This window comes from Zea mays, chromosome 1 (assembly GCF_902167145.1).
Source record: "Zea mays cultivar B73 chromosome 1, Zm-B73-REFERENCE-NAM-5.0, whole genome shotgun sequence".
In the NCBI taxonomy this organism is placed as follows: Eukaryota; Viridiplantae; Streptophyta; class Magnoliopsida; order Poales; family Poaceae; genus Zea; species Zea mays.
The window spans coordinates 77591213-77617814 of NC_050096.1; the positions used below are offsets into that span (position 1 = coordinate 77591213).

A 26602-nucleotide genomic window follows, 5' to 3' on the forward strand; every position below is an offset into this window, starting at 1 on the left:
TGAAATAAACTCCAAGTAACAAAGTTTAAGCTCAAATTAGTTATCACTTGTTCCTTTTATCCCGGTTTATTAATATATTGACTTGTCATTTACTTGATGGATTATTTTTTATGTTGATGTTAGTGGGTATGGCCATAGGAAACCAGTTGGGTATCCGAAACCCACATGGGCATGGGTTTAGACAAAATTTTATATCTGCCATGAGTAGGGATTTTTAACTGACGTATTTTTTCTACGTGGGTATGAGTTTGGACAAGTAATAACCAGCGGTTTTTACCCATTGTTATCTATAACCGTGCTTGTTTCGTTATACTGGATGATGATTAGTATATACATAGTTTTTTGTCTTATAAGTTAAATAAACGAACCAGCTCGAACCCTAAACCCTAAACCCTAAACCCTAAACCAAATGAACCAAATCTTCTCTGGTTAGTTTATTAACTAGCCGAGTTGTATCCCGCCCCCGGTCCACACTGGTATGAACCCGGGTACGCCTTCCATTTTGCTCCCTCGTCGTGCTTGGTCGACCGTAGACTTGCAGTCCCCGTCGTCCTCGCTATACTGTAGTTGCGCTGACTTGACCACCCATTGGCCACAGCAGCTGAACCAAGTTCAGGCAGTTTCGTGCCCTTTTCTTCTCCACCAGCTCAAAGCTGAACGCGGCATCCTTCCTTTCCTCCCCTCTTCTGCCCCCATTTCGTTCCTTTCACACCGGGGACCGGCGAGCAGAGCCGCGCACAGCAGAACGCGGAAGCAAGAGGAGGCGATCGACTACTCGACCAGCCCTCTCCGTGTCTCCGATGGCGGCTCGCGTCCTCGCGGCCCTCGCCCTTGCCCTCGCCCTCGCCCTCGTCGCCGTACCCGCTCCCACGCGGGCGTCCAACGACGAGGGGGACGCGCTCTACGCGCTGCGGCAGCGGCTGTCGGACCCCAACGGCGTGCTGCAGAGCTGGGATCCCACGCTCGTCACCCCCTGCACCTGGTTCCACATCTCCTGCGACCAGGTCGGCCGCGTCGTCCGCCTGTGAGTTCTTCTTTCCTTCCTTCCTTCCTTCCTTTCTTTTTTTATACAAACATCTCTAGGAGGTAGGAGCATAACTAAGAATACCAAGTTTCTTATTTCGTTAACTTGTATTTTGTTAAGAACTCGATGATTATGGCATCTGGCTCTGTCCCCTTTCTGACAAAATGTTTCAGGGACTTGGGCAACTCCAACGTCTCCGGCTCCATCGGCCCTGAGCTCGGCCGCCTTGTCAACCTCAAGTACCTGTAAGCATTTAGCTGAGCTGTAGATTTTTCTGATGGAGAGTAGAGCTTGATTGAGTTAACGGAGATTGGATTTCCATCTGCAGGGAGCTGTACAGGAACAACCTTGACGGCGAGATCCCCAAGGAATTGGGCAACCTCAAGAACCTGATCAGCTTGGATCTGTATGCCAACAAGCTCACGGGAGGAATCCCCAAGTCACTCTCCAAGCTCGACTCACTCAGATTCATGTATGTATCTTCTGGACAGTTGCTTTGCTAATCACAAAAGCCATGTCTTCTTGCTTTTTAGAGGAGCACAAGTACTCTCAGCTCAGTCGAGTTAGAAATGGACAAGTGGTTATGTTGATAGTTCAAGCCAAAAGGAGTTTGGTTTGGATCTCGTAATTCTAATGAGCACGACAAAAAAAAAAGTTTTTTTTCTCAGCTGATTACTGAAACTCGGTCATGTTTCTCTTGATAGGCGCTTGAACAACAACAAGCTTACAGGATCAATTCCAAGGGAGTTTGCCAAGCTCTCCAACCTGAAAGTCATGTGAGTGTAGACCTTTATCATACTCGGTTGTTTCTTTAATTTCCATAGTCACTGATTGTTGGTATATCCTCTGGCATGCAGCGATTTGTCTAACAATGATCTCTGTGGAACTATCCCTGTTGATGGGCCTTTCTCAACCTTTCCTCTCCGAAGGTATGCCTCAAAGCTTGTGTTGACGCTTTTTCGGAGCGCCAAACACTCAACAAGAACCGTGGCGGTGCCCTCTGCACAGGGGCGGACGGTCCGCGCGCAGGGGCCGGACGGTCCGCGGCCTGGTGCGAGGCGCGGTGGTATTCTCTGCGCAGGGGCGGACTGTCCGCGGCCAGGGGCCGGACGGTCCGCGGCCTGGTGCGCGGCTGGGCTTCTGCCTGACGGCCGGACGGTCCGCACCCTGGGGCCGGACGGTCCGCGCGTACGCAGGGACGACGGAAGATCGCCGACGGCGCCTGGATCTCGCTCCCGGGAGGGACCCCGTCGGGGAGGAGAGATCCTAGGTGGTGTCTAGGCTCGGGCCGGCCGACCTAGACTCCTCTAATCGACGTAGAGCCGAAGAGAGACGAAGAATTTGGGGATTGGGAAGCTAAACCTAAACTAGACTAGAACTACTCCTAGGATAAAATGCGAATAAAAGTTGTATTGATTCGATTGTTGATGATTACAAATCGGCCGTAGACCTCTCTATTTATAGAGGAGGGGGGCTGGACCCTTTACACAACTGATTCCGAGCTAATCCCGCGAATATAGCTAACAACCGTAGCACAAAACTCGGAACCCTAATCTGTTCTGCGCAGGCGCGGACCGTCCGGCCCACAGGCGCGGACCGTCCGGACCGCGGACCGTCCGGCCTCAGGGCCGGACAGTCCGCCGCTCAATTTTGGTTCGAACATATGCCCCCCTGCCTTTTGGTGGAGCTGGGCGAACCAAAAGCAACTAACTCGATGTGATCACATCGGTTTTCTTAGGCATCTTGCCACATACTAGGATGGTATTGTTTGAGAAAACGCCCATTCAAAGCCTTAGGTAAATCCTTGCCTTGTAATGTTTGTAGTAAATAAGCGTTACCAGACATCACCTGTTTCACTTTATAAGGACCCTCCCAGCTTGGCGACCATTTCCCGAACTTTCGGTCTTTATTCCTTAGAGGTAGAATGGTCTTCCACACCAAGTCTCCTACTTGGAATGATTTTGCTTTGACCTTCTTGTTGTAGGCCCTGGCTACCATGATCTTGTCCTTTTCTATTGCTCCCAAAGCTATCATCCTCTTGTCGGTCACCTCATCAATATTATCCATCATTGAATTATAATAATCAGTAGCAGTTAGATCATTTTGTCTGGCAAACCTGACAGCATTCAAACTTATTTCCACAGGTAACACTGCTTCCTGCCCATAGACAAGCTCAAAAGGAGATACTTTAGTAGCACTATGCTTAGATATTCTATGAGCCCATAAAGCTTCAGACAAAATCTTATGCCAATGTCTAGGATTATCAGATACCTTTTTCTTTATCAAATTAATCAACGTCCTATTACTAGACTCGGCCTGTCCATTGGCCTGAGCATAATATGGAGACGAATTAAGTAGCTTAATTCTGTATAATTCAGCAAATTCACGTACCTCCTTTGACATAAAAGAAGTACCTTGATCTGTAGTCAAGGTCTGGGGAATGCCGAATCTATGAATAATATGCTCAGTTATGAACTCAATTACCTCCTTGTGCGTCATGTTCTTTAGAGCAACGGCTTCAGTCCATTTGGTGAAATAGTCAGTGGCAACTAACACAAACCGATGCCCCTTTGATGATGAAGGATGAATTTCTCCAATAAAGTCTAATCCCCATCCTCTGAATGGCCAAGGCTTGATGATAGGATGTAATTCGGCTGCAGGGACTAACTGTAGGTCGCCGAATTTTCGACACACTTGGCACCCCTTGTAGTACTTGAAACAATCAGCTGTCATACTAGGCCAATAAAAACCAGACCTTCGCAACAACCACTTCATCTTTGGAGCTGATTGATGGGTACCACAAATTCCTTCATGTACTTCGGCCATGGCTAATATAGCATCATCTGGGCCCAAGCACTTAAGCAGGATATCATTAACCGTTCGGCGGTAAAGTTCATCACTCATCAACACATACTTGGAAGCTGTTCGCCGAATGTTCTTATCTGTCCTGATATTGGGATTTTGCAAATAATTAAGTATAGGTGTCCTCCAATCACTTGTATCGGCTTCATTGTCAGCCGAATCGATTAAGAGAACCCTTCTGGTAACCTCGGACGGTCCGGTGTCAACACGCGGACGGTCCGCGACCTGGGAATTTGGCTCTACACTGGTTATCAGATTTTCAGTTTTGTGAAATTTCCCTCTCTTTATCCGATAACCCGATGCATCTTGTGCCAAGTTGTTAGCTCTATGATTCTCAACTCTAGAGATATGCTGAATACTGAATTCATCAAAAGAATGGATTATGCTCCAACATTTCTCAAGATAACTATTTAGAGTACCATCAAGACATTGATATTCTTCTAACACTTGTTGGACAACCAGCTGAGAATCACCAAATACCTTCACATGTTTTACTCCCATACCATTTAACAGTTCTAAACCGAATAGGAGGGCCTCATATTCAGCTTGATTATTAGTGCAATACGTTTTCAATCGGCTAGAGAAATCAAAGGAGATATTACTTGGTGAAACAAGCACAATGTCAATTCCTTGCCCTTCATTGCAAACCGATCCATCAAAATATAAAGTCCAAGGAGTAATAGTGAGGTATGATATGTCTAGTTCATGAATATCATTAACCCGATGTTCTACAATAAAATCTGCTATGACTTGGCCTTTCATAGATTTCAATGGTTCATAAGCCAAGTCATATTCTATGAGTGCATAAGCCCACTTACCAATTCTACCACTCATAATTGGGTTATGCAACATGTACTTGATTACATCGGCTTGACCAGAAACAGTGCAATGACTAGACAATAAATAACATCTACATTTGGTGCATGCATAAAACAAGCATAAGCATAACTTTTCAATAAAAGTGTACCTTGTTTCAGCATCCACCAACCTTCGGCTTAGATATGTCACCACATGCTCCTTCCCCTCAGTTTCTTGTGTCAGAACAGCCCCAATAACCTTGTCTTCAGCTGCAATGTATAATCTGAATGGTGCTCCTACTTGTGGCGCTTTTAACACGGGAGCCGAAGACAAGTATTTTTTAATGAGATCAAATGCTTTCTGCTGCTCTGCCCCCCAAGTGAATTCAGCATCATTCTTAAGCCGAAGGATAGGGGTGAAGGCATCAATCTTCCCGGCTAAGTTAGAAATAAACCTTCGTAAATAATTCACCTTGCCAAGAAACCTCTGCACTTCGACCTTACACGTCGGAGGCCCCACATTCCGAATAGACTTGATTCGGTCAGGGTCTATTTCTATACCATGTTCATGGATGACAAATCCTAAAAACTTACCAGCCGACACTCCAAAAGCACATTTACGTGGGTTCATTTTTAAACCATACCAACGCATTTTATCAAAGGCTTTGCGCAAATCAGCTATATGAGAACTAAACTCAGCCGATTTGACTACAATATCATCAATGTAGACTTCCACAGTGTTTCCTAACAACTCATGGAAGATTAGATTCATAGCCCTCTGATAAGTAGCACCAGCATTTTTAAGACCGAATGTCATGACAACCCATTCAAATAAACCAATGAAGCCTGGACATATAAAGGCCGTTTTAGACGCATCTTCTTCGGCCATGAAAATCTGATTATATCCGGCATTACCATCAAGGAAGCTAATAATTCTATTTCCTGATGCATTATTGATTAATGTATCGGCTATGGGCATGGGATATTCATCCTTAGGAGTTGCTTTATTTAAATTACGAAAATCAATGCATACTCTAAGCTTACCTGACTCCTTCTTCTCCACCGGCACAATATTGGAGACCCACTCTGCGTATCTGCAAGGTCTAATAAAATTAGCTTCTAGCAGCCGGTGGATTTCGTCCTTTATTCGTGGGAGAAGATCTGGACGAAATGTTCTAGCTTTCTGCTTGAAAGGTCTGAAACCAGGCTTAATAGGCAGCCGATGTTCGACAATTTCTCGGCTTAGTCCAGGCATTTCAGTGTAATTCCAAGCAAAACAATCTGAATATTCCTTCAATAGACCGATCATCTCATTTCTAGAATCGGTCTCCAGGGTCTTGTTTACAAAAGTCGGCCTTGGAGTTTTACCATCTCCTATGTCAATCTCCTCCAAAGGATCGGCCGATGTAAACCCCTGTCCTAGTTTATCAAGATCTCTGAATTCCTCTATCATGTCCCCCACAGAGGAATCAGATGATCTTTGCGTGATGGCAGACTTTCCGGTCTCGGGGACCGGATCATCCGTAATACTGTTTTTTTCGCTGTGGTAGATGTTCGGTCTTAAAGTCCGAACTCTTTTGTGAAAGACCAGACCATCCGGCCTCGGCGGCCGAACTGTCCGTGACCAAAGACTCATGAACTTTGTGTGTATTCATCATTTAACTTTATTTAGGATTTAGCCGATTCTCCATCGGCTCTAGCATTACAGGAATGAAACCTTTCTTATCTATACTTATGAATTGATAATCAGAAAAGTCTACTCCTGTGAGACATGTAGCAGTCTCATAAGTCCAGAGTACAGGGGCATCGGCCACAGCGATGCAGGCCGATACATCAGCATGTACTTGTTCTATGTCATCGCCTACCCATTGTATTAGCATTTGATGTAATGTAGAAGGTATACATTGATTGGCGTGAATCCAATCTCTGCCTAGAATTAAACTGCAATTTCCTTCTACATCAGCGACGAAGAATGCAGCAGCAAGGGTCTTAGTCCCGATGGTTAATTCAACGGACGTGACTCCCCTGGCTTTGATCGAACTATCAGTTCCAACACCGCTGAGGGTCATGTTGGTCTTGACAAGTTCGTCATCTTGTTTTCCTAATTTTCTGTATAATGAATAAGGCATTAGATTTACAGCCGCCCCTCCGTCTACCAACATCTTAGCAATCGGTATCCCATCAATGTGACCGCGCACGAAGAGCGGCTTTAAATGATTTACCGATTCCTTTGGTTTAGTAAAGGCGGCTTCTTTAGGACCAAAATCAAACTGAGCAACAACAGGTTCATCGTTGCCGATGATAGTACAATCGGCAGAAAATGTAATAATATTTACATCCATACCTGGGCGTTCTGGAGAAGCCTCGTAGTCGACCAGGTCTTCTCCCAGCAGGTCGTCCTCTTCCATTGACGTTGTCGTGTCGTTGGACGTTTCCTGGTGAACGGCGGACGGTCCGCGCGCAGAGGCCGGACGGTCCGCGCCTGGTGCAGGTTGTCCAGACGCTTCCTGGTGAAAGCCGGACGGTCCGTGCGCAGAGGCCGGACGGTCCGCGCCTGGTGCAGGTTGACTTTCTATTTCCGTGGCCGTTTGTTTTTTCTCGACGGCCTTTGGTCTCCATTTCTTTTGCGGTGGCGGGTATAGTGGATGCGTGTCATTGAATATCTTTTCCGCCTCTTTCTCCTGGCTCTCCTTCACTCTTAGGCGCTGTAATTTTCTCTTTTGGGATCGTGTCAATCCTGCCGGGCACCATCGAGGCATGGAGTATTTTGGATCGGCTGTTTTGACGATAGCCGTATCCGTTGTGTTATCCTTTTTGGTTGTGTTGGCCGATTCACCAAAAATCATCGGCCCTTTATTGTCCCCCTGTATGACAACATCTGCAGTGCCTATTTTGATGATATCTTTTTTCGTTGTTCTTTGAGTTGCTACAAGCATATGCCCCCCTGCCGGATTGGTCGGCTTAGGAGGCCGAGTAGTCCGGCAATCTTGTTGGGCCTGTGCCTGGTGACCAGATTCAGCAGCGCTCAATCGGTCTTGCACTGGCGGCGCCAACCTATCAAAAACGGATGTTTGGGGTGCCCCCCAGGCGGGGTACTGTGGCATCCCAAATGGATATGGTGGCATGCCCCACATTTGATTTGGGACATATGGTGGAGGTAAGTATGTGTATGGATATGACATAGATGGATAAGGGGGTGGAGGTGTCCATGTCGGCATGTTAGGTCTCAATTGTACAATAGGACCTTTCATTTTATCCGATTGGTGAGGTGGTCCAATCGGCCTGACCTGACGTTGCTCATGAATGGGTGAGCGGGGTCGCTTTGGTGGCCGGTCACTGGGGCCGGCCTTCTTTTTCACGTATTTAGACAACAATTGATCGAAAGTCGGGCCAGGCTTGATCAGCCGACCAGCTGCTTTAAATGTATTTGTTTTCCACGTACCTATCTCGGGTCGTCGTGGTTTGAAGGTACGTGGTCGCTGCGGGTCCTGAGCACGGCCGGACTGTCCGCCAGAGTCCTCCGGACCGTCCGGCGAAGCGTCGGACCGTCCGCGTCTGGACGGCGGACTGTCCGTGATGCGCAGCACGGGTTCCCGCACCTGTCTTCCCGTCTGCGCTTGCCCCCCAGTGCTAGAGGCTGTGATGGTCACTTTTAGGGTCTCCCCTCCATCGGGAGTCTTCTCGGCCACCACTTTCCTGCAAGAAGCTTTACAATCCCCATCGGCCCTTTTAGCATTGCCGATGATTGTTTCTTTGCCTTTGCCTTTATCAGCTGTATTTGGCCGAATCAGGACTTTCTTGCCCTCGAAGTCAATCATGTTCATCGGAAAGGGCTCTGTATCCACCTGCATTTCCTGAAATTTCAATCGTCCTTCGTTAATGGCCGATTGAATCTGTCGCCGAAATACATTACAATCATTAGTGGCATGAGAAAATGAGTTATGCCACTTGCAATATGCACGACGTTTTAGCTCGTCGGCGGATGGAACAGTGTGATTTATTTTAATGTTGCCATTCTTAAGTAATTCATCGAATATCCTATCACACTTACCAACGTTAAATGTAAACTTAACCTCCTCTTGCCGCTTCTTTTGAACCGGCTGTAAGGAGGCACAAGCCGAAGATTTGGCCTGCTTTGGCCAAATCATTTCAGCAGCATACACCTCTGCTGATTCGTCTTCTGAGCTACTTTGGTCGCATTCTACTACATGTACGTTGTGACGAATTGTTTTAGCAGTTTCTTTGCTTCGGCTTTCACAAGCCAAAGCTCTCTGGTGTAATTGTGCTAGTGTAAAGAATTGGATGCCTTCTAATCTTTCTTTTAAATAATATCGCAGACCATTAAAGGCTAATCCTACTAGCTGTTTCTCTGCTAAATGAATTTGAAAGCATCGGTTTCTCGTATCTCGGAATCTCCGGATGTAATCATTAACCGATTCATCTTTTGTCTGTCGCAACGACACTAAATCTACCAAATCCAACTCATAGTCACCGGAGAAAAAATGATCATGAAATTTTTGTTCTAGATCCCCCCATGATGAAATGGAATTAGGAGGTAAAGTGGCATACCATGCAAACGCGGTTCCTGTTAGCGATAATGAAAATAAACGTACGCGAAATGCCTCTGTGTCGGCCAATTCTCCCAATTGTGCTAAGAACTGGCCTATATGTTCACGCGTGTTTTTCCCTTGATCACCCGAAAATTTTGCGAATTCGGGTATTCTAGTTCCTTGTGGGTATGGGTGGTGGTCAAATCGGCTGTCATAAGGTTTCCGATATGATTGCCCCCCAAGGACCATACTTACTCCGAGCTTATCTCGGAACGCCCCGGCTATTTCTTCCCTCACTATATCAATGGCAGCCGGTGCAAGACCACCGGCTCTCTGGTCAAACATAGGTGGGGTTAGTTGCATGTTGGTATGTTGTCGTTCTCCCCATTGGTTTGAGCTACGTGGTGCATTACCACTTGCCCTATATGGTTCGTATGTTTGATCGTTCCTTTCCGGCCTTCTAGGTGGGGCCGGAAAGTTTTCCTGGGTTCTAGATCTCGAATTAATAGGTTGATGCATTGTATAGTGCGATGGGAAGTGTTGCTGGGACGGGTGAGGATTCAGGTAGCAATCCTCCTCAAAAAGATCATGTGCGGACTGTCCGGTCATTGGCCCGGACCGTCCGTGATTATGTGCGGACCGTCCGTCGTTGTACGCGGATGGTCCGACTGGGTAGTTTGGGTTCTGTGCCGTGTGTGGTGGCTCGGGCGCATATCTAGGTAACTCATTAAAATAGGCCCGACTGTTGCTGGCCCGGACGGTCCGCGCTCACGTGCGGACGGTCCGGGCATGTGCAGATCGGCTGGTTTGCTGCCGATTTGCGGTTGCTTAGGGTATGTGTCCATCGGCATCCCATAAAGGGGTTGTGACTGGTCGTGACAACCTGTAGCCGATGTGTTACACGCATTATCTCCTAACTCAACCTCGTGCGAAGGAAAATTTGCGGTACTAGATTTATCAAATGCACGTACTAGTCTCTTAAGATCGCTTTGCATACCCCCTATGATGTTCTGCATTTGTTCACGCTGATCTTCTACATAATTTCTAAGAGATTGCAGATCATTGGTATTACTTACATTGGGGATATCTGGCGTGGGTTGGAGCGAAGCCGGATCCGTCGCCCGATGTCGGACGACCTGGTTGCTCCTGTCCACTTTGAAGTTGGCCAAGAACTTTGCTTTCGCTTCCTGGATCATCCGCTCCTTGTGCTCCTCGAACTGGAGCTGCTCGTCAGCCGGCAAGGTTTCCCAAGTCGGCTCTATGATGTTGCTTGGAGAAATATCAGAGCTATCCCTTGAACCGGCCATTGAGGGCCGATTTGATAAGCTTAGATATGTGCTCCCCAGCGGAGTCGCCAAAAGTATGTTGACGCTTTTTCGGAGCGCCAAACACTCAACAAGAACCGTGGCGGTGCCCTCTGCACAGGGGCGGACGGTCCGCGCGCAGGGGCCGGACGGTCCGCGGCCTGGTGCGAGGCGCGGTGGTATTCTCTGCGCAGGGGCGGACTGTCCGCGGCCAGGGGCCGGACGGTCCGCGGCCTGGTGCGCGGCTGGGCTTCTGCCTGACGGCCGGACGGTCCGCACCCTGGGGCCGGACGGTCCGCGCGTACGCAGGGACGACGAAAGATCGCCGACGGCGCCTGGATCTCGCTCCCGGGAGGGACCCCGTCGGGGAGGAGAGATCCTAGGTGGTGTCTAGGCTCGGGCCGGCCGACCTAGACTCCTCTAATCGACGTATAGCCGAAGAGAGACGAAGAATTTGGGGATTGGGAAGCTAAACCTAAACTAGACTAGAACTACTCCTAGGATAAAATGCGAATAAAAGTTGTATTGATTCGATTGTTGATGATTACAAATCGGCCGTAGACCTCTCTATTTATAGAGGAGGGGGGCTGGACCCTTTACACAACTGATTCCGAGCTAATCCCGCGAATATAGCTAACAACCGTAGCACAAAACTCGGAACCCTAATCTGTTCTGCGCAGGCGCGGACCGTCCGGCCCACAGGCGCGGACCGTCCGGACCGCGGACCGTCCGGCCTCAGGGCCGGACAGTCCGCCGCTCAATTTTGGTTCGAACAGCTTGCTTACCACAAGTTCCAGATAGTATTCAATATATGACAACGTCTGGATTTTGCTAGGTTTAGATTGTCTAATGTCATTCCCTAAGGGTTAGTTTGGAAACTCAAATCCCCTCTGGAGGGGATTGATGGGAAATTAGTTCATTTTTCCCTTAATTCCCTCCATTCCCCTTGATCCCAAACAAGCCTTAAGATCTTATCTTTGTGAATGTGCTCTTAAGATCCTCCAAATTTGTGAGATTTTGCAGTGTGTCTCAGTACAAATCTACACACATATCGTGTATGTTTCCAACTAAATAAATTAAACGTTATTGATGTTTGCAGTTTTGACCAAATCTTAGCATAGATGACATGTTCTTATGTCTGGGTCCATTGATTCCAAAACATTGCTCAAAATGGATTAGAACCTATGTGAGCTAAGACTTAAGAGCCTAAGACCATTGATATTGCATTTCAATGCTAGATCGTTGAACTTGTATTTTTATTTACCACTAGAACTTCGATGTGAATCCGTATGATTTTGACAAAGCGCTAACACATCTCTACTTTGCAGCTTTGAGAACAACAGCAGGCTCAACGGTCCAGAGCTACAAGGATTGGTTCCTTATGATTTTGGATGTTAGATGCCGATCAACAATGTACCACCTTCCCCAGTTGAAAGGGGGAAAGACAAGATAGTATTATCAATAGAAACCTAGCTTCAAGAATGTCGTGACTATATATATGTATGATATTAAGACTAGATTTGATAAGGGTGGCATAGCAAGTCCTGATATTCTGTGTGCATTCAGAATAGCTGCTTTTATGCCCTTGTGTTGATATTTTGCAAACCAAAACAAACTGTTCTGAAACGAGGGCACATATTGTTCATGAATAAATTTGAGCCTCCAATACATACATTTCATGTTTTCTGTACAACAAAATCGCACGATTAAAGAATAGGACACTTAGCAAGTCATAAGCATCTCAAGGAACATCCTACTCCATCTGCTATACAAAAACGATCACGATGTTCATACCAGCTGAAGCTGGCTGGGCATTGTGATCAACACATGATTATATAGAGAAAAAAACATTGAAAAAAAAGAAACATCTGCAGACTGTTCCCTTGAAAAAACAAAAATGGCTCCAGGGAAACGCTGGCTTCCAAGTAATCGCTAAATCCCCGCAAAATTGATCGTCGACCAATCAGCCCCATCGCTTGGTGATTGGGCCTCCTCATATATTGACCAAAAGTTGCCCCTCTGTAATATGAACTGCAATGATTATCCTCCAAATTACTTTGCAGATGGTTCTGTCAATGGCCTTCCATATAGGCGGAAAAGTAATGAGGATTTTGACATCTGAGGCTCTCGCTCGAGTGCCGCTACCACATCCTTCATAGAAATACTCCGCGCCACTTTTGTTAGCGGTGACCTTCTAACACCACCTAGAAAAATTGCAAAAGATTTATGACTAAGAAAACAAACTAGTGCATGCATGGTAGATATTACTCTGTATTACCTAACCTAGAAATTCAGTATCTAAAATAAATTTATTCATATCGTACATTCTGTCTTGTTTATATTTTGACAAGTTGTTTCATTGACTAAAGGCATGTTTGAAAGCACCCAGTTTTTAAAAAACTGGTTTATGAAAGCTGAGATGGTTCCAAACGTACTAGAAACTGGATTCTCAATTTCTTAAAAATAAAAAAAAACTACACTTGCCTAGCTAAACCCAGTTTATGAAAACTGAGGTGGTTCCAAACACCGTAACCTAGTTTTTTTCGTAAACCAGTTTCTAAAAACTGGAGATAAAACTGGATATTTAAAAACTAAGTTGCTTCTAAACAAGGCCTGAGATAGTTTGGTGGTACCCTGATAAACACAGGAATGTTATTGTCATCTTAGGTTCTATTGAATTTGAAATGAGGTCATTTTAAAGAATATTTCTAGTTTTTACTGAATTAGCGTTGGTAGAGTGGCACATCACTAACATTTTAAAAATAGATACGTGTACACAACATTTAAACAAAAATCAAGGGATGACCTAAATAGCAGTGCATACAGATGTTTTGCACATTAAGCTTATAAATTCTACATCTGCAACTTGCCAATTAACATATACCTTAGACAAATTCCTTCAAGAAAATAAAAATAATTGCAATTGAACAGAAACAAAATTTATGTTCTGTAATGTTCTGAAAAAACTATGCTGTGTTAAGGCCCATTAGGCCCATCCTATTGCTAAGGCTTGTTGGCCTCTATATAATACTGTTGTCCCTATGAACAGAGCATGTTGTCCCTATGGACAGAGCATCAATCATCAATCCCATGGTTAGTAACATGGTAACAGAGCAAGGTTAGAATTAGGATCTCTAATCACGCCCCCAATTCCAGCCAAAATTTTCTCGGACGCTGTTGCGGCCTGATTTCACGCCTATGTTGCGGCCATCTTCACGACTGTCGTCGCGAAAGTCGTCGGTCGACCTGCCTCTGCCTCGCCTCATCTACCTCGCGTGTGCATCGTTCGCTCGTCGTGGTCGTCTTCAAGATCGTGGGCCGTAGGCCGAGCCTGCCAGGTCTCGAGCGCCAAGCCACCTTCGGCCCAAGCCGGGACTCTGCTCCACTCACCAACACGGTCTCTATATGCAGAATTTGGATCACAAACTCAACACTTATGACACTCCTTAACCTCTTTTATGTGACAACATGGGTGCTATACATATTTCTCATGATCCTATGAAGCATGAACTTACTAAACATATTGGTGTTGATGCATCATTCACTCGGTCTCATTGTCACCAGAAGACTATTGATCTTCAATATGTGCCTTCAGAATCCCAATTGGTTGATTTCTTCACCAAAGCGCAGACAAGAGCTCAACATCAGTTTCACTTATCAAACTCAACGCTTCAGATCCTCATCCTCCACTTCCACCTTGAGTTTGAGGGAGGAGGGGGGTTAAGGCCCATTAGGCCCATCTTATTACTAAGGCTTGTTGGCCTCTATATATATTGTTGTCCCTATGGACAGAGCATCAATCAACATCAATCCCATGGTTAATAACATGTTGAATATCAAATTAATGGTTGCTAACAATAAAAATAAAATTTTGACCATATGAGGTTACATGTTAGGCTTGAGCGAGTTGTAGAGCTCTATTGCATTAAAAAGAGTTGTAGAGCTCTGAAAACTCGGCCTGTGGGGAAAGACTGTCCCCACGGTACTATATTAAGAAGCTCAAACTAAGCCCAACCAAGAAAGGTCACGAAAATTGCCCCCTTCATCATGAGGGTCTGCCCCTATAGGTCAGATCTTTTATCCGTGCTTTGAGCCCCCTAGCCCCTACACGAGGATTCATCCCTTATAAGTCAGTCTATCTTGTGTGCACACAACTAGAGGAACATGCGAGTGACCTTTTTAACCTCCGCCTGAAATTCACTCCCACTGGGACTCAAATCCAGGACCTGATGAATGCAACTAGAGCCATCTAACCAACTCGGCTAAGAACATTTGAGCTGACCCACACTATCACACACTTATAGCAGCAATGGATGAAAAATAAAAGAATACAAAGTATGTTGTGCACTGCATTTCCCTGTTATCAGGAAAGTCTATAAGTTTGAAATACAGTCTGTATGAACAAATAGCAGAATAGGCATCTTATCATTGAGAAATGTCTCAACTACTAATATCATGGTACCACCTGAATACAAAAGGTAAACTTAGCCAACTTGACATACACAAGCGGCCAAGCCCACCCAAACAGCATACACACTTGGAACCCTACTAACCTTGATCTACATAGACCAACTAAATTGGGCGCATGGTAGCAAATTAGTATTTACATCAAGTTGCAAATCACTATTCTAATAATTATTATAAGTCTACATGGTTATATGTTGAAATTGAAAATAAGAGAATACAAACCATTGATGTGCACCACACTCTTGTTTAACAGCAAGAATACAAGAGAAAGGAGATCAGGCTTACCAGATCCAAGCATTGTGGAGTATCCTCTCTTTTCAACTTCATGTTCTTCCCTTAAGTCTTTCCCAGATTTCAGTGATGGCCTGTGTTGCAACATGTTACCTGGTACAGAGCCAGAAGAACCATCACCTCCCTCACTTCTCTGCTTATTCCGTTCAGCTAGTAATTGCCACTTTGACAGCATGTCATCTCCCCCCGCTGCAACTCGTGCAGCAACATTTGCAGCTGTAGTTCGCATCTTATCATCGTCCTCCTTGTAAGTCTGCATACAAACAGAATCATCAACAGCTCTAGTGTACAAGTATCCCATTACTGTGGACAGAGACTGACCTTTGCATGCTTTGACAAACCACGGGTCTCGATTCTGTCTTTTTCAAGATCAACATTTGCATTGCCATCTCCCTGACATAAAAATAGACTCATTAAAACTACCCAGTCCTGAAAGCTACACCAAGAACACTAATTCAGACATTTGATAATTGTTGTAGACTTGTAGTATCTTCCAAAAGATTATGCACTGAAGAAGCATGAGTCCATTGTTCTTAAGACAGTATGACTAAAAGAATCTCACTTAACGAAGAGGTCAAAACAGTTTTTGTTTAACGGAGAAAAAGGTGGCCAAATGAAATCTGCCTCATGCTATATGTGGTTACTGATCAGTCACATGTAGTTTGGTGTGAGATATCAAATGTATCATTCAAAAATGGATGTGATTACATTTACTAGAAAACTTGCTTCACATTAACATTAGCACATACTAGAGAATTGTTAAACTACATAAAACCAAGGTTCTGAAGGTAGCAAATCATCCTGTGGGGACTTGGTTACGCCTTGTCACCTAGGCAAAGCATAGGAGGCAAGAGGCACTCGTGGCTACCTAGATGCTTCGCTGGCTGGCTAGGTGACTCCTTAAGAACCTTGCACATGACATATATTGGCAAATGAGTATTATAAGTGGTAAAACTGTTCCAGTAAAAGAGGCAGCAAGCATTCCTTGTTCAACTTAGATAATTTAAACCATGATTTATGTGAACAGAGATTAAAAATCAAACTGAAACATCATGCAGAACTAACATCATTTTGTTTCCTAATTCTCTCAGCATCTTCAGCCTGCTTTTTCTCCCACTGTTCTCTTGCTTCTCGATTCACTCTCATAATATGACTGCGAACATCTGAGGATAATGGATAAAAATGATGTCTTGACTTTTCAACCTCAACCCTCTACAGACAATGAGAACATGTGTAGTGAATTCAAAATCTCAGATAGTTTATTTGGGAAGGGAAACTGAATGAATTTAAAGATAACACACCTGTTTAGAGAACCTTATTATACTTCTTATAAACCCCCGTAACCTCTCCTCAACACACTGGTAAAATTTTAAGTTAGAAATACCTAAGCCAAAACAACTAGAAAGGCCTTTTTACAGGATAATCTCACCATGGACAGACAGCGTTCCACATCAGTGCCAATGACCTTCAAATTACATTTACTCACTGCCGAAATATCAGTCAGAGAATAGATGCCAAAAAAATATCAAGTAAAACACCAAATGATGGAGGTCTTAACTGATTCCCGCTAATTTTTGGGTCAGAGGTCCCTTCTGCAGAATGAGCTTTTCTTCTTCTAGTTGAACAACTTTCCGAGCAACTTCTGAAACTCGACCCTCTTCCTTTGGAGCAGAGAAAAGGTGTTCCTCTTCTTCCTGGCAGAAATCACAAACTGTTATACCTTCAAAATCCATCAAATAATAGGTGCTACATGGCAAATGGCATGCACAAAGCCAATAAACATAACAGGTGAAGTCATCTACCCTCAGATTAACACCGCTAACTGCAGTGACATCATTAAGCTGGTCAATGCTTTGTTCATGGAAACCCCCAGATACCTTCTGCTTTTTGCTGACAAAACATAAAACACATTAGAGGCAAAACAGAATGTAACTATAGACTAAGAAAAGGAGTTGAACTTACCTAGATGGTGGAGGGGATGAGCCTAAGACTTCCAAAGGCTTCTTCTGTCCAGAAGATGCCTTCCTCTGAGGTGTTTTAGAAGCTGCTGCAGGAGGTGCTTGCACAGAAGATTGGATCTAATAATAGAAGCAAACTGATTAGATAATAATGACAAAACAATCACCCACAATGCTGAATTGTGACAATGCGAGCATCAGTACAACTAGTCACAAGCAAGTTGAGGTAGGCTAGAGTTGAAACCCAACTAAAAACATTAGTCTAGGTTCAGGCACATGAATAGCTGTTTTCCACAAGTCAAGTGTTGTTGCAGCTCTTCTTGCAGCATCAGAGGAGGCTGTGATGTGGACTAAGGCTGGAGATAAGGACTTATCCTTCCTCCAAGCTGTGGCTTCAACGAGTTGAGGGTGCCTAGGTGTTTCCCTTTTTGGGTGTGTGTGTGCACGCGCGTGCGCATGCGAGTGTGTGGTGTGCGCGTGTTTTGTGCTTTGGGGTTCTTATTCCCCCCTTCTTTTTCTTCTCAATATATAATGATATGCAGCTCTCCTACGTGTTCGAGAGAAAAAAAAAATAGTTGTTTTCCATGCACTCTTATACAAGGCTAAATTATTGGATATATTCCATCATTTTTAAGTCTCCTTTTACTGTCTCTTCCATATCAGTTTCGGCTTTCCTCTGCCTCTCTTTTCATTGCTATCATGTCTTAGGATCTCATTTCACATTGGTGCCCCCGGAGATCTCTGTTAGACATATCCCTTCTTGTGTGGCCACAAATCCAACATAACATACATATTTTTGCGACACTTATCTATTAAACATGTTGGCTTATATAGACCAACATTTTGTACCATATAACATAGCATGCCTAATTGTCATCTTATAAAACTTGCCTTTCAGATTCTGTGGTACCCTCTTGCCACATAGAATAGAATGTCAAGTGTTTGGCACCACTTCATCCATCCTGCTTTAATTTTATGGCTAACATTTTCATCAATATTCTCGTCTCTTTGTAGCATTGATTCTAAATACCAAAAGGTATCCTTCTTGGACACCACTTGACCTTCCAAATTAACATCTCCTTCCTCATGAGTAGCAGTGCCAAAGTCACATCTCATATATTTGGTTTTAGTTCTACTGAGTCTAAAAACTTTGGACTCTAGAGTCTCTCACCACTACTCTAGTTTTCTATTTACTCCTATTCGGCTTTCATCAACTAGCACTACATGGTTCGTACTTCGTATAAAGCATACACCAAGAGATATCCCCTTGTGTGTCCCTTGTGATCTCATTCTCATCCATCACCAAGGCAAAAAGGTAAGAGCTAAAAGTTGATCCTTGATGTAGTCCTATTCTAATCAGGAAGTCATATATGTCCCATTACTTGTTCAAACACTAGGCACAATATCGGTGTATATGTTCTTAATGAATCCAACGTACTTCGTTGGAACTTTATGTTTGTCCAAAACTCACACGTAATATTCCTTGGTATTTTGTCATAAAGCTTCTTCAAGTCAATAAAAACCATATATAGGTCCTTCTGCTCCCTATACTGCTCCATCACTTGTCTTATTAAAAAATGGCTTCCATGGTTGACCTTCTAGACATAAAACCAAATTGGTTCATAGATATCCTCATCATCCCTCTCAAACGATGATCGATAACTCTCTTCATAGATGATGCTCCATCACTTGTCTCCATAGACGATGCTCGATGTGAGAATTAGTAAAAGGCAAAAAAATGAGTGAACATGAGATTCCGTAAGAAATGGACAAGGATGCTAAGGGGGGCACTGCCTTCTTTCTTGGGGAAGAGTGTGTCGGCCCCTTAAGCTGGGAGGGTTGGGTATCTCCAGCCTGCAGGAGATGAGCTGGGCGCTGCGTATGAGGTGGATTTGGTAGCAAAAAACTGCTCCAGGATATCCTTGGGCAAACCTTCCTATTCAAGTGCCTTATAAAGCTCTGGCCTTCTCCACTATTCTAATTTCGGAGGTTGTAAATGAGGCAAAAACCTTGTTTTGGACATATAAGTGGCTTTTGGGACAAAATCAGTGATATTGCTCCTAGATTATTTCAAACCATCCCAAGGAGGATTGCAAAACGAAGAACAGTCCAGGAGACCTTACTGAATAGAAAATGGATTTCAGATATCAAGGGGGGCTCTATTTGTTGGTGTTCTAGTGGATTATATTCAGCTGTGGGATCTGATTTCTGTTACAGAATTGCAGCCTGAGATTGGAGAAAAACATGTGTTCAACATAGCTGCAGATGGAATGTATTCAGCTAAAGCTGCGTATAATGGGCTTTTTTTCAGGATCAACCTCTATTGGTCACTACAAAAGGGTGTGGAAAACTTAGGCTCCTCCAAAGTGTAAATTTTTCCTTTGGCTTGCAGCTCATAACAGGTGTTGGACTGCAGACAGGTTAGCTAAAATAGGAATTGATCATCCAACCAAATGACCTCTATGTGATCAAGAAGCTGAAACCTTGGATCATCTGTTAGTGTCTTGTGTTTTTTCAAGAGAATTCTGGTTCAAGCTCCGAGTCAAGTTGGTTTGCAAGTGGTTGCACCACAGCCTGGTTTGCCTTCCTTCATGAGATGGTGGGAAGAAACTTCTGGGTTCGTTAATGGACCTATTAAGAAGGGTCTCAACTCTCATTGCTTTGGGGGCATGGATTATTTGGACTCATCGAAACAAGTGTATTTTTGACGGCTGGACCCCCAATGTCTCTCTAGCTCTTCGGTTAGCTAGGGATGAGAGGATGATGTGGGAGATGGTTGGGGCCAAGGGCCTCTCTTACCTGGCGGCCTCTATTCTTGAGGATTAGTTCTAGGAAGGGTGGGCCAGATTTGTTGGTGAAGTTTTTCTATTTTGTTTAGAACTTTAGATGGATCTTCTCATGTTGCTTAGTTTTCGACCTCCGTAAGGAAGTCCTTGTATCGGGTCTATTTTAGACCTTCTTTTCCTTCTTAATATAATGGGGTGCAGTTCTTCTGCGCTTTTCGAGGAAAAAAACTCAACGAAGCATGCATCCATGGATGCATGCATTTTTTTCCTCAAACGCCATGGGTGCAAAACCCATATTTGCATGTTAAACCCATGCAAACATGGGTTTAACAAGGTATAAACGTACCATTAGTGCCCCCATAAAAACTACAATTTTTTTTATTCATCTCAGAGAAAACTTCGGAGGGCCAGGTTTGATTATTCATCTCAGAGAAAACTTCGGATTGAGGTCAGAATTTGTGTTTTCGACTTCAGGTAGCCAGAACAGTCCGACATAAATAGAAATGAAAAACCCTCAGGCTGGTACAACCCAGACCATTTACGAGCCATAATCTCTTGTTCATTTCCTGATTTCTGCTCCAATCCTAACGTGACACTACAAGCTGGCTTGTGTCATCCTGCACGGCCACCACAGCTGCAACCATGAGCTCATGAGCATGAGAAGCCACCACCCCAGCCACAAGCACGAGATACCATTCTCCCCCAGTCATAAAGATCACGAGTTGCCGCCACTTAGGCGTGTCCTACGCTACTCGGACACCCGAATACCCAACGCAAACTCCTGAAGTAACCTTGGACTTAAAGAATTTTGATCGGGATATTACAATAATCTTCTCCGTTTGCACATGGCATGTTCTGCAATGACCGGACATCATGAGTTTATTACATCTCAGTAAAGACTACAACCCGTGGAGTTGAAGTGATTCATTTGTGTCCGTAATATGATCAAGTGATACATATTCAGAAATTGAGAGCTTTCCAAAAAGAATACCTATGGTGATTGTAAAAAAAATTCGGGTAGCAGTATAGCACTTGTGATGGAAATATAAGTTGTTGCATGTGATTAGCAGTTCTTTGTTTATGATCAACTGTAAGTCAAATTTAATTCTTGAAGTTCTGCTTCACAAATTATTTCATTGCACTTTGATGCAAAATGATCTAAAGGAGACACATTTAAATGACATGCTGGTTACAAGACTTACTTGCCCTTGCTCAAAAGTCAAAACAGTGCTTCTCAGTTAATAGAGATCAAACTCTGCATGCAACAACTTAATCTTGATGGAGTGACAGAAGACTCATTTACTAGATCGTGTATCAATCAGATTGCCTGTTGCTTTATCATAAGGGGTACCTTTAAGAGCTGTCACAAGTTTCACAGCAAGATTATTTGGATCTACTCACCCTATGATTTACTATTATAACCTTGACATCCAAATTATGGTCTAAATATTCAACTGGGTCAAGAAAAATCAAAGCAGTTCTTCCCTTCAAGTATGTGTTCCAACTACTGACTCTACAAGCTTCAGGTTGCTCCCTTACTGCTAAGTTAGTGAGTACTTCACGTACTTCACACGTTCTGGTAAAGGAGGCATAGTTAGATCGTTTTGAGTGCAGATTTGCTGCCCACAGGGGCTGTTGTCTTCGTTAGCAAAATACCATGTTGCAATGTTTCAAAAATCATGCATGTAGCACATATGAAGTTAAGTATAGCCACAACAATTCAGTTTGAAATTCATCCTACAAGTCAAGAAGCAAAATAAACAAGCAGTCAACCTGGCACTGTTCACCATGTCCTGACAGTGACACTTCTGTTTTTTTAATCTTGGCATCAAAGATTAATTTCAAACTGACTTTTTGTGGCTATACTTAACTTTATGTGTACCACATACATGATTTTTTAGATATTTTTCAAACATTGTAACATGGTATTTTAGTTAACTAGACCACCATATGATTTCCCAGTCGTCTTTCCAATGCATGGTAAGTCCAACGGGCTATTATTTTCTTCTTAAAGACAGGCAATTAGCCAATTACCTAAGTAGAAATAGCACAATCCACTCTATAAGGGCAACACGTGTTAAATTCATCGGCTGCCGAGGCTTTTTTCGACTTTTTCACTAAATAGTCCTTCCTTGTTATTATTTCCACTCTATATATAAGTTTCTCTGTAGTATCCCTACATAGGCTTCTATCTACGATAGCTGTCCTTGCTTTAGTTGGCAAGCAGGCGGGAAAACTAACTGGTGAACTTCGTGAACATGCTCAAACTGATCAACATCAAGTTTCAAGTGTAGTTATGAGTAAATGCAACTTGATATGGCCATATGAGTTCCACATAGAAGTTCGGCACTAGCAAGATCAGACAAGACAATTTCAGGGTTTCATATAACTTAATAAGAAAGATAATGCAAATTATCAAACAAATTAAACCTTCAGGCAGTAGTGTCCGAAATGATTTTTATGTGCAACTAAAAGTACAAGAAAACATAGCAACACAATAGCAAATTAATACATACCTGAATTTTAGGCTCTTCTTGAATGCCATGAGATTGAGTCTGACTTAAGCTTGTTGCAGCTAAAGGCTTAGGCGCACTCAATTGTTGTGACTGGCTTTCCATGCCAGCACTGACTTTTGAAGATCCCAAGGCTTGATTGACTTGTTTTGCATGCATCACAGCAAAAGAATTCTGTGAGAATTCAGAGTTTTGGCTAACAGTTTCATTATTCATATGTGCTGTTCGAGTAAAAGAAATAGTTTTTTGCTCCTTGTTTGCTGATTGTTGCCTTGTAGATTGATTACCTGGCGCATTTCCAGACACTATGGATCGTGTTGGCACACTCCCAGATACTGTGGTCACAGCTCCCTGAATCAATTGTGCTTTTGGATTGGAATCTGCCATTTGTGGTCTAAATGGTGCAGCTGGACCTCCAAGTGGCCGCGGAAATGGACGTGCATGAATACTATTTGCCCCAAACACTGGTGAAGATGTTTGTGGTCGCTGCACATGATGCTGCATTGTTTGTACTGGTATGGAGTTATTGGGTGGACGAGTTTGTAACATATGGACCCCTTTCCCATCTGACATGTTTCCCATTTCATTAGCCTTATGCAAATTGGTTTGTGAAGGTGGATAACCCGTATTACTCCGCATTTGGCCAGACGAGGAAGGCCGAAATTGAGGTGGTCGAGTGCTGGCAATAGCTTGTCTCATAGGGATGGTGTGAGCCCCTGGATATCCCTTCTGTTCATCTCCTGTCACAGAACCACTGGGAGCAGTCTGCTGACCAGAAACTTGACCTGATAAAGAATAGTTGCTTGGGTTTGTCTGAGGGCTTCGTTGTGCCTGAGCAAACATGAGTAAATAACCCCCAAAACCAAAAAAAAAGTGCTGGTAAGAATGACTAATAAGATTGCATGCACACCAAAAATACAAAGCTATGGCAGCAAGACAGGCTATGTTTACATATAACACAATGAAGTGGAAATATTATTTACCTGCATTTGATATTGTGAAGCAGCTTGCTTAAGCAATTTATCACCAACAATATTCCTTACAGTTTTTAAGAAGTATTCCTTGCTGACTTCATTTTTCTGTTAAAAATATAGGATAAGCATATTAATAGCTTTCATGCAAGTTCTATAAAAAAGACAATAAAAAATCCCATGTGATTACTTGTGACTTACTGACTTGCACCAATATGTATCTTATAAGAGAAAATTAGTATTACTCGGGTGCAGTAGTAATAAAAATATCCAAACTGATGTTTGGTAGGAAATAAAAGTTAATACTACAGTCCATATTTCTATTGTTCTGTGATTCCGATATGTTTATTAGAATTTTCTCGTCCTTGGACAGATTGACCAAAAGTTTCCAGTAAAAATCACATTGACCAAATATAAAATTAAGAAAAAACAATATACAAACCCGCAACTTGGCGAAAATGGACTGCACTTCTATGTCCCTGGCTTTGTCTAGGTAGCGACTCAAAATTGGAATTAACATGTGAAATGTAACAACTGGAGCTTTTGCTGTTGTAGTTGCACTATTTGTTTGGTTTGTGACTGGTGTTTGTTGATTCTTCATTTGCTGCATCGACTGCTGCTGACTGACAATTGGTGTTTGTTCACTCTTCATTTGCTGCATAGGCTGATGCTGAGCAACAATACCTTGTTGAGATGTACTTCCAGGTTCTTGTTTTGCCTTCAGTAAATCACATTCTTTTGGTGTATTAGTGGGAAGGGGGCAGTTATTAGAACCTTGAGAAACCATTTCAGGTCTTGACGGGTGATCATTTCTAAATGCATGTGTCTGTTCCTGTTGCTGACTCTCCTGGTTTACAATTTCATTCTTTACAGGATCTTGCCACTGACCAGGATCATGGTTTAATAGTGACTTGTGTTCCTGAGGTAAAAGTCCTGCAATTGGAGATTAAATTATGCAGTGTGTATCAGGAACCATGTAAGTACAGAGTGTTAGACTAAATTGGTAAAAACAATCACAGCATAGGTCAACAATCCAAGGGGGGCATTTAAGATGATAGTATATGGGAAAAGAGTAAACTGCATTGTGGGTGCTGAAAATTGTGCATGTCTATGACTCATGGGACTATAAATTCTGTGCAAGCCAGATACTAATCTAGATTTTTGGAACATCCTGGATTTCTGGTGTCAAGTCATTATTACTAGTACAGCACTACACCAGAGAGAGTAATTATCAAATCAGAAGGATCCCATATTGACAATACAATTGAAGTCATCGGAAGATCCAACTATGTCACAACTCACAAGCAAGAACTTTATAATGCCCCTTAAATTGGAAATATACCTAAAAGTTATGTTGAAACTTGGAAGAAGCCAGCTTTTGAAAATATACATATATATCAATATGCTTCCTTCACATGATAGTAATGCTTCCATGTGAAGTAATGTTTATACTTATCAAACGAGTATAGGTAGAAAAACTGAGGACAGTGAAATACTGAAATAACAAAAAAAAAGCATCACATGCAAGCAAAGACATGGATACAAAAAAAATATACTTCTGCTTACTTGCTGAAAATGTTCCTAATGCAGTCTTTGATTGAAAACTTCATTGCACTCATAACACCAATGCCAAAAAAACTCTGGTTCAGATCATCCAAACAAAAGGGAAACATAAATACTATACTCCTAAAGAGAATACCATAAAATAACACCCTAATTATGTTTGCGAGTTCTATTTTTGTTGCAAAGTCCATCATAACAAGAATGGAAGTGTAAATTCGATTCTCTGTTCCAATCTCCATAGTCCAAGGGCAACCACAAACACTCGTATAAAAACCACTCTACAATTATTTTTGAACCGGAAACCCTAACATGTCTTCAAGTTCAAACGAGTTTTTTGGCTGACTTCATACCTCCATGACCAACAGTACAAACACCATCCACTCTGATTAATTTTAAAATAAGACCAACATATTGGTGATAATTACTGAACTAAGTCAGAAACCCATAGCTATTTCTAATAAATCCTAGGCTAACTTCAGAAACCCATATGATTCCAGCTCCATAGACCATTATTTGACCCCAAAGTCTTGAACACTTATTTTAATTTTAATGTAATGAAGAAGCATTAAGCACAATTTATTTTCTTACGACAGAATGTCCAAGTTCCATTACTTCAGCATTGTTTTCCCTACTGTTTTTATTTGTACTGCAAGAATGCATAAATGTCAGACCCTATTCAAATCAAACTCAAAGAAACTTGCTTCCTATTTGTGATGTCAGTGTCACAGGCTCCATCAGAGAGTTGAGCCAACCCATTTTTGAACGAGAGATTCATCGAGGTGCATTTGTTCAGATTGTATATGCATTGCACACACTAAACAGAAAAATGGAGGTCCAGCATTTCCAACTCTGGAGCTGCATTCTGTTACCATGGACAAAAGAAACGTCGGTCGAAGTTATTTTTCCCCAACCCAAGAGCCGCATTATCCAAAACCACCCGTGTCATTTCTCGATTCCTATAGCCCCCAATTATCGCCAAAAGCAGTGCACAACGCGAATTCGAAGAGAGAACAGAAAGGGGCAACGGGGTCTGGGGGCTCACCAGCACCGTGATCCGTGGGCTGGGACGAGGAGCCGGCGGGAACGCTGGTGCTGGTGCTGGCGCTGGCGCTCGCGCTGGCCTCCACCTCGCGGTTCAGCGCCGCCGTGAAGGCCTCGACGTCGGCACCCGAGTGCAGACTCTCATCCTGCGCAATTCGGAACAAGAAGGACACCGTTCCGATCAAATCCCCCCCCGCCTTCACCCCACAAGAATCCGAAAATGGCAAGAGAGGCCCAGGTCAGGCGGGGCACCTCGTCGTCCTCGAGTAGCTTCATGATGGGATCCATGGCGCGGGAAGCTCGGGCGGCTGGTGGCGCGAGGTCCCCTCTCCGAGAAAGCTCACCTCGCCTCTCCGCCGGGGCTTCGACGAACGGGAGGAAACGAAATGAAATGAAACGAAACAAAACGAAATCCCTTGTGCGGGCAGGAAGGAAGGGAGCCGGAGGAAGAAGGCCGGCTACTTTTTCCCATGGC

The 26602-nt window shown here is 43.5% G+C and overlaps 2 protein-coding genes across 10 annotated transcripts; one reads left to right on the forward strand and one right to left on the reverse strand.

Moving 5' to 3' along the window:
* Positions 1–531: 531 nt before the first annotated feature.
* LOC100282539 (BRASSINOSTEROID INSENSITIVE 1-associated receptor kinase 1) lies at positions 532–12211 on the forward strand. Of its 2 annotated transcripts, NM_001155447.2 has the most exons (6): positions 532–1024; positions 1198–1269; positions 1353–1496; positions 1729–1800; positions 1882–1953; positions 11866–12209. In NM_001155447.2, the coding sequence occupies exons 1-6, from the start codon at positions 801–803 to the stop codon at positions 11933–11935; spliced, it is 654 nt and encodes a 217-aa protein (NP_001148919.1). In that variant the 5' UTR covers positions 532–800; the 3' UTR covers positions 11936–12209. The 2 variants fall into 2 exon arrangements, with proteins under 2 accessions (NP_001148919.1, XP_008676464.1); XM_008678242.2 differs by lacking the exon at positions 1882–1953 and having other exon boundaries at positions 537–1024; positions 11866–12211.
* Positions 12168–26602, reverse strand: LOC100278950 (transcription initiation factor TFIID subunit 4b). 8 transcript variants are annotated; one of them, XM_008659110.4, is made up of 16 exons: positions 26380–26558; positions 26129–26273; positions 23966–24456; positions 23536–23631; positions 23176–23383; positions 22840–23064; positions 22556–22695; positions 17258–17373; positions 17098–17185; positions 16854–16989; positions 16725–16780; positions 16597–16653; positions 16361–16507; positions 15617–15688; positions 15290–15548; positions 12176–12741 (listed from the first exon to the last, which is right to left on the reverse strand). In XM_008659110.4, exons 1-16 carry the CDS (start codon positions 26413–26415, stop codon positions 12590–12592), a joined length of 2424 nt encoding a protein of 807 aa, XP_008657332.1. In that variant the 5' UTR covers positions 26416–26558; the 3' UTR covers positions 12176–12589. The 8 variants fall into 8 exon arrangements, 7 of the variants coding, with proteins under 7 accessions (XP_008657328.1, XP_008657351.1, XP_035819925.1 ...); XR_002266143.3 differs by lacking the exon at positions 12176–12741 and adding exons at positions 13438–13938; positions 14053–14151 and having other exon boundaries at positions 22840–23383; positions 26380–26547; XM_008659106.3 differs by having other exon boundaries at positions 12168–12741; positions 22840–23383; positions 26380–26602.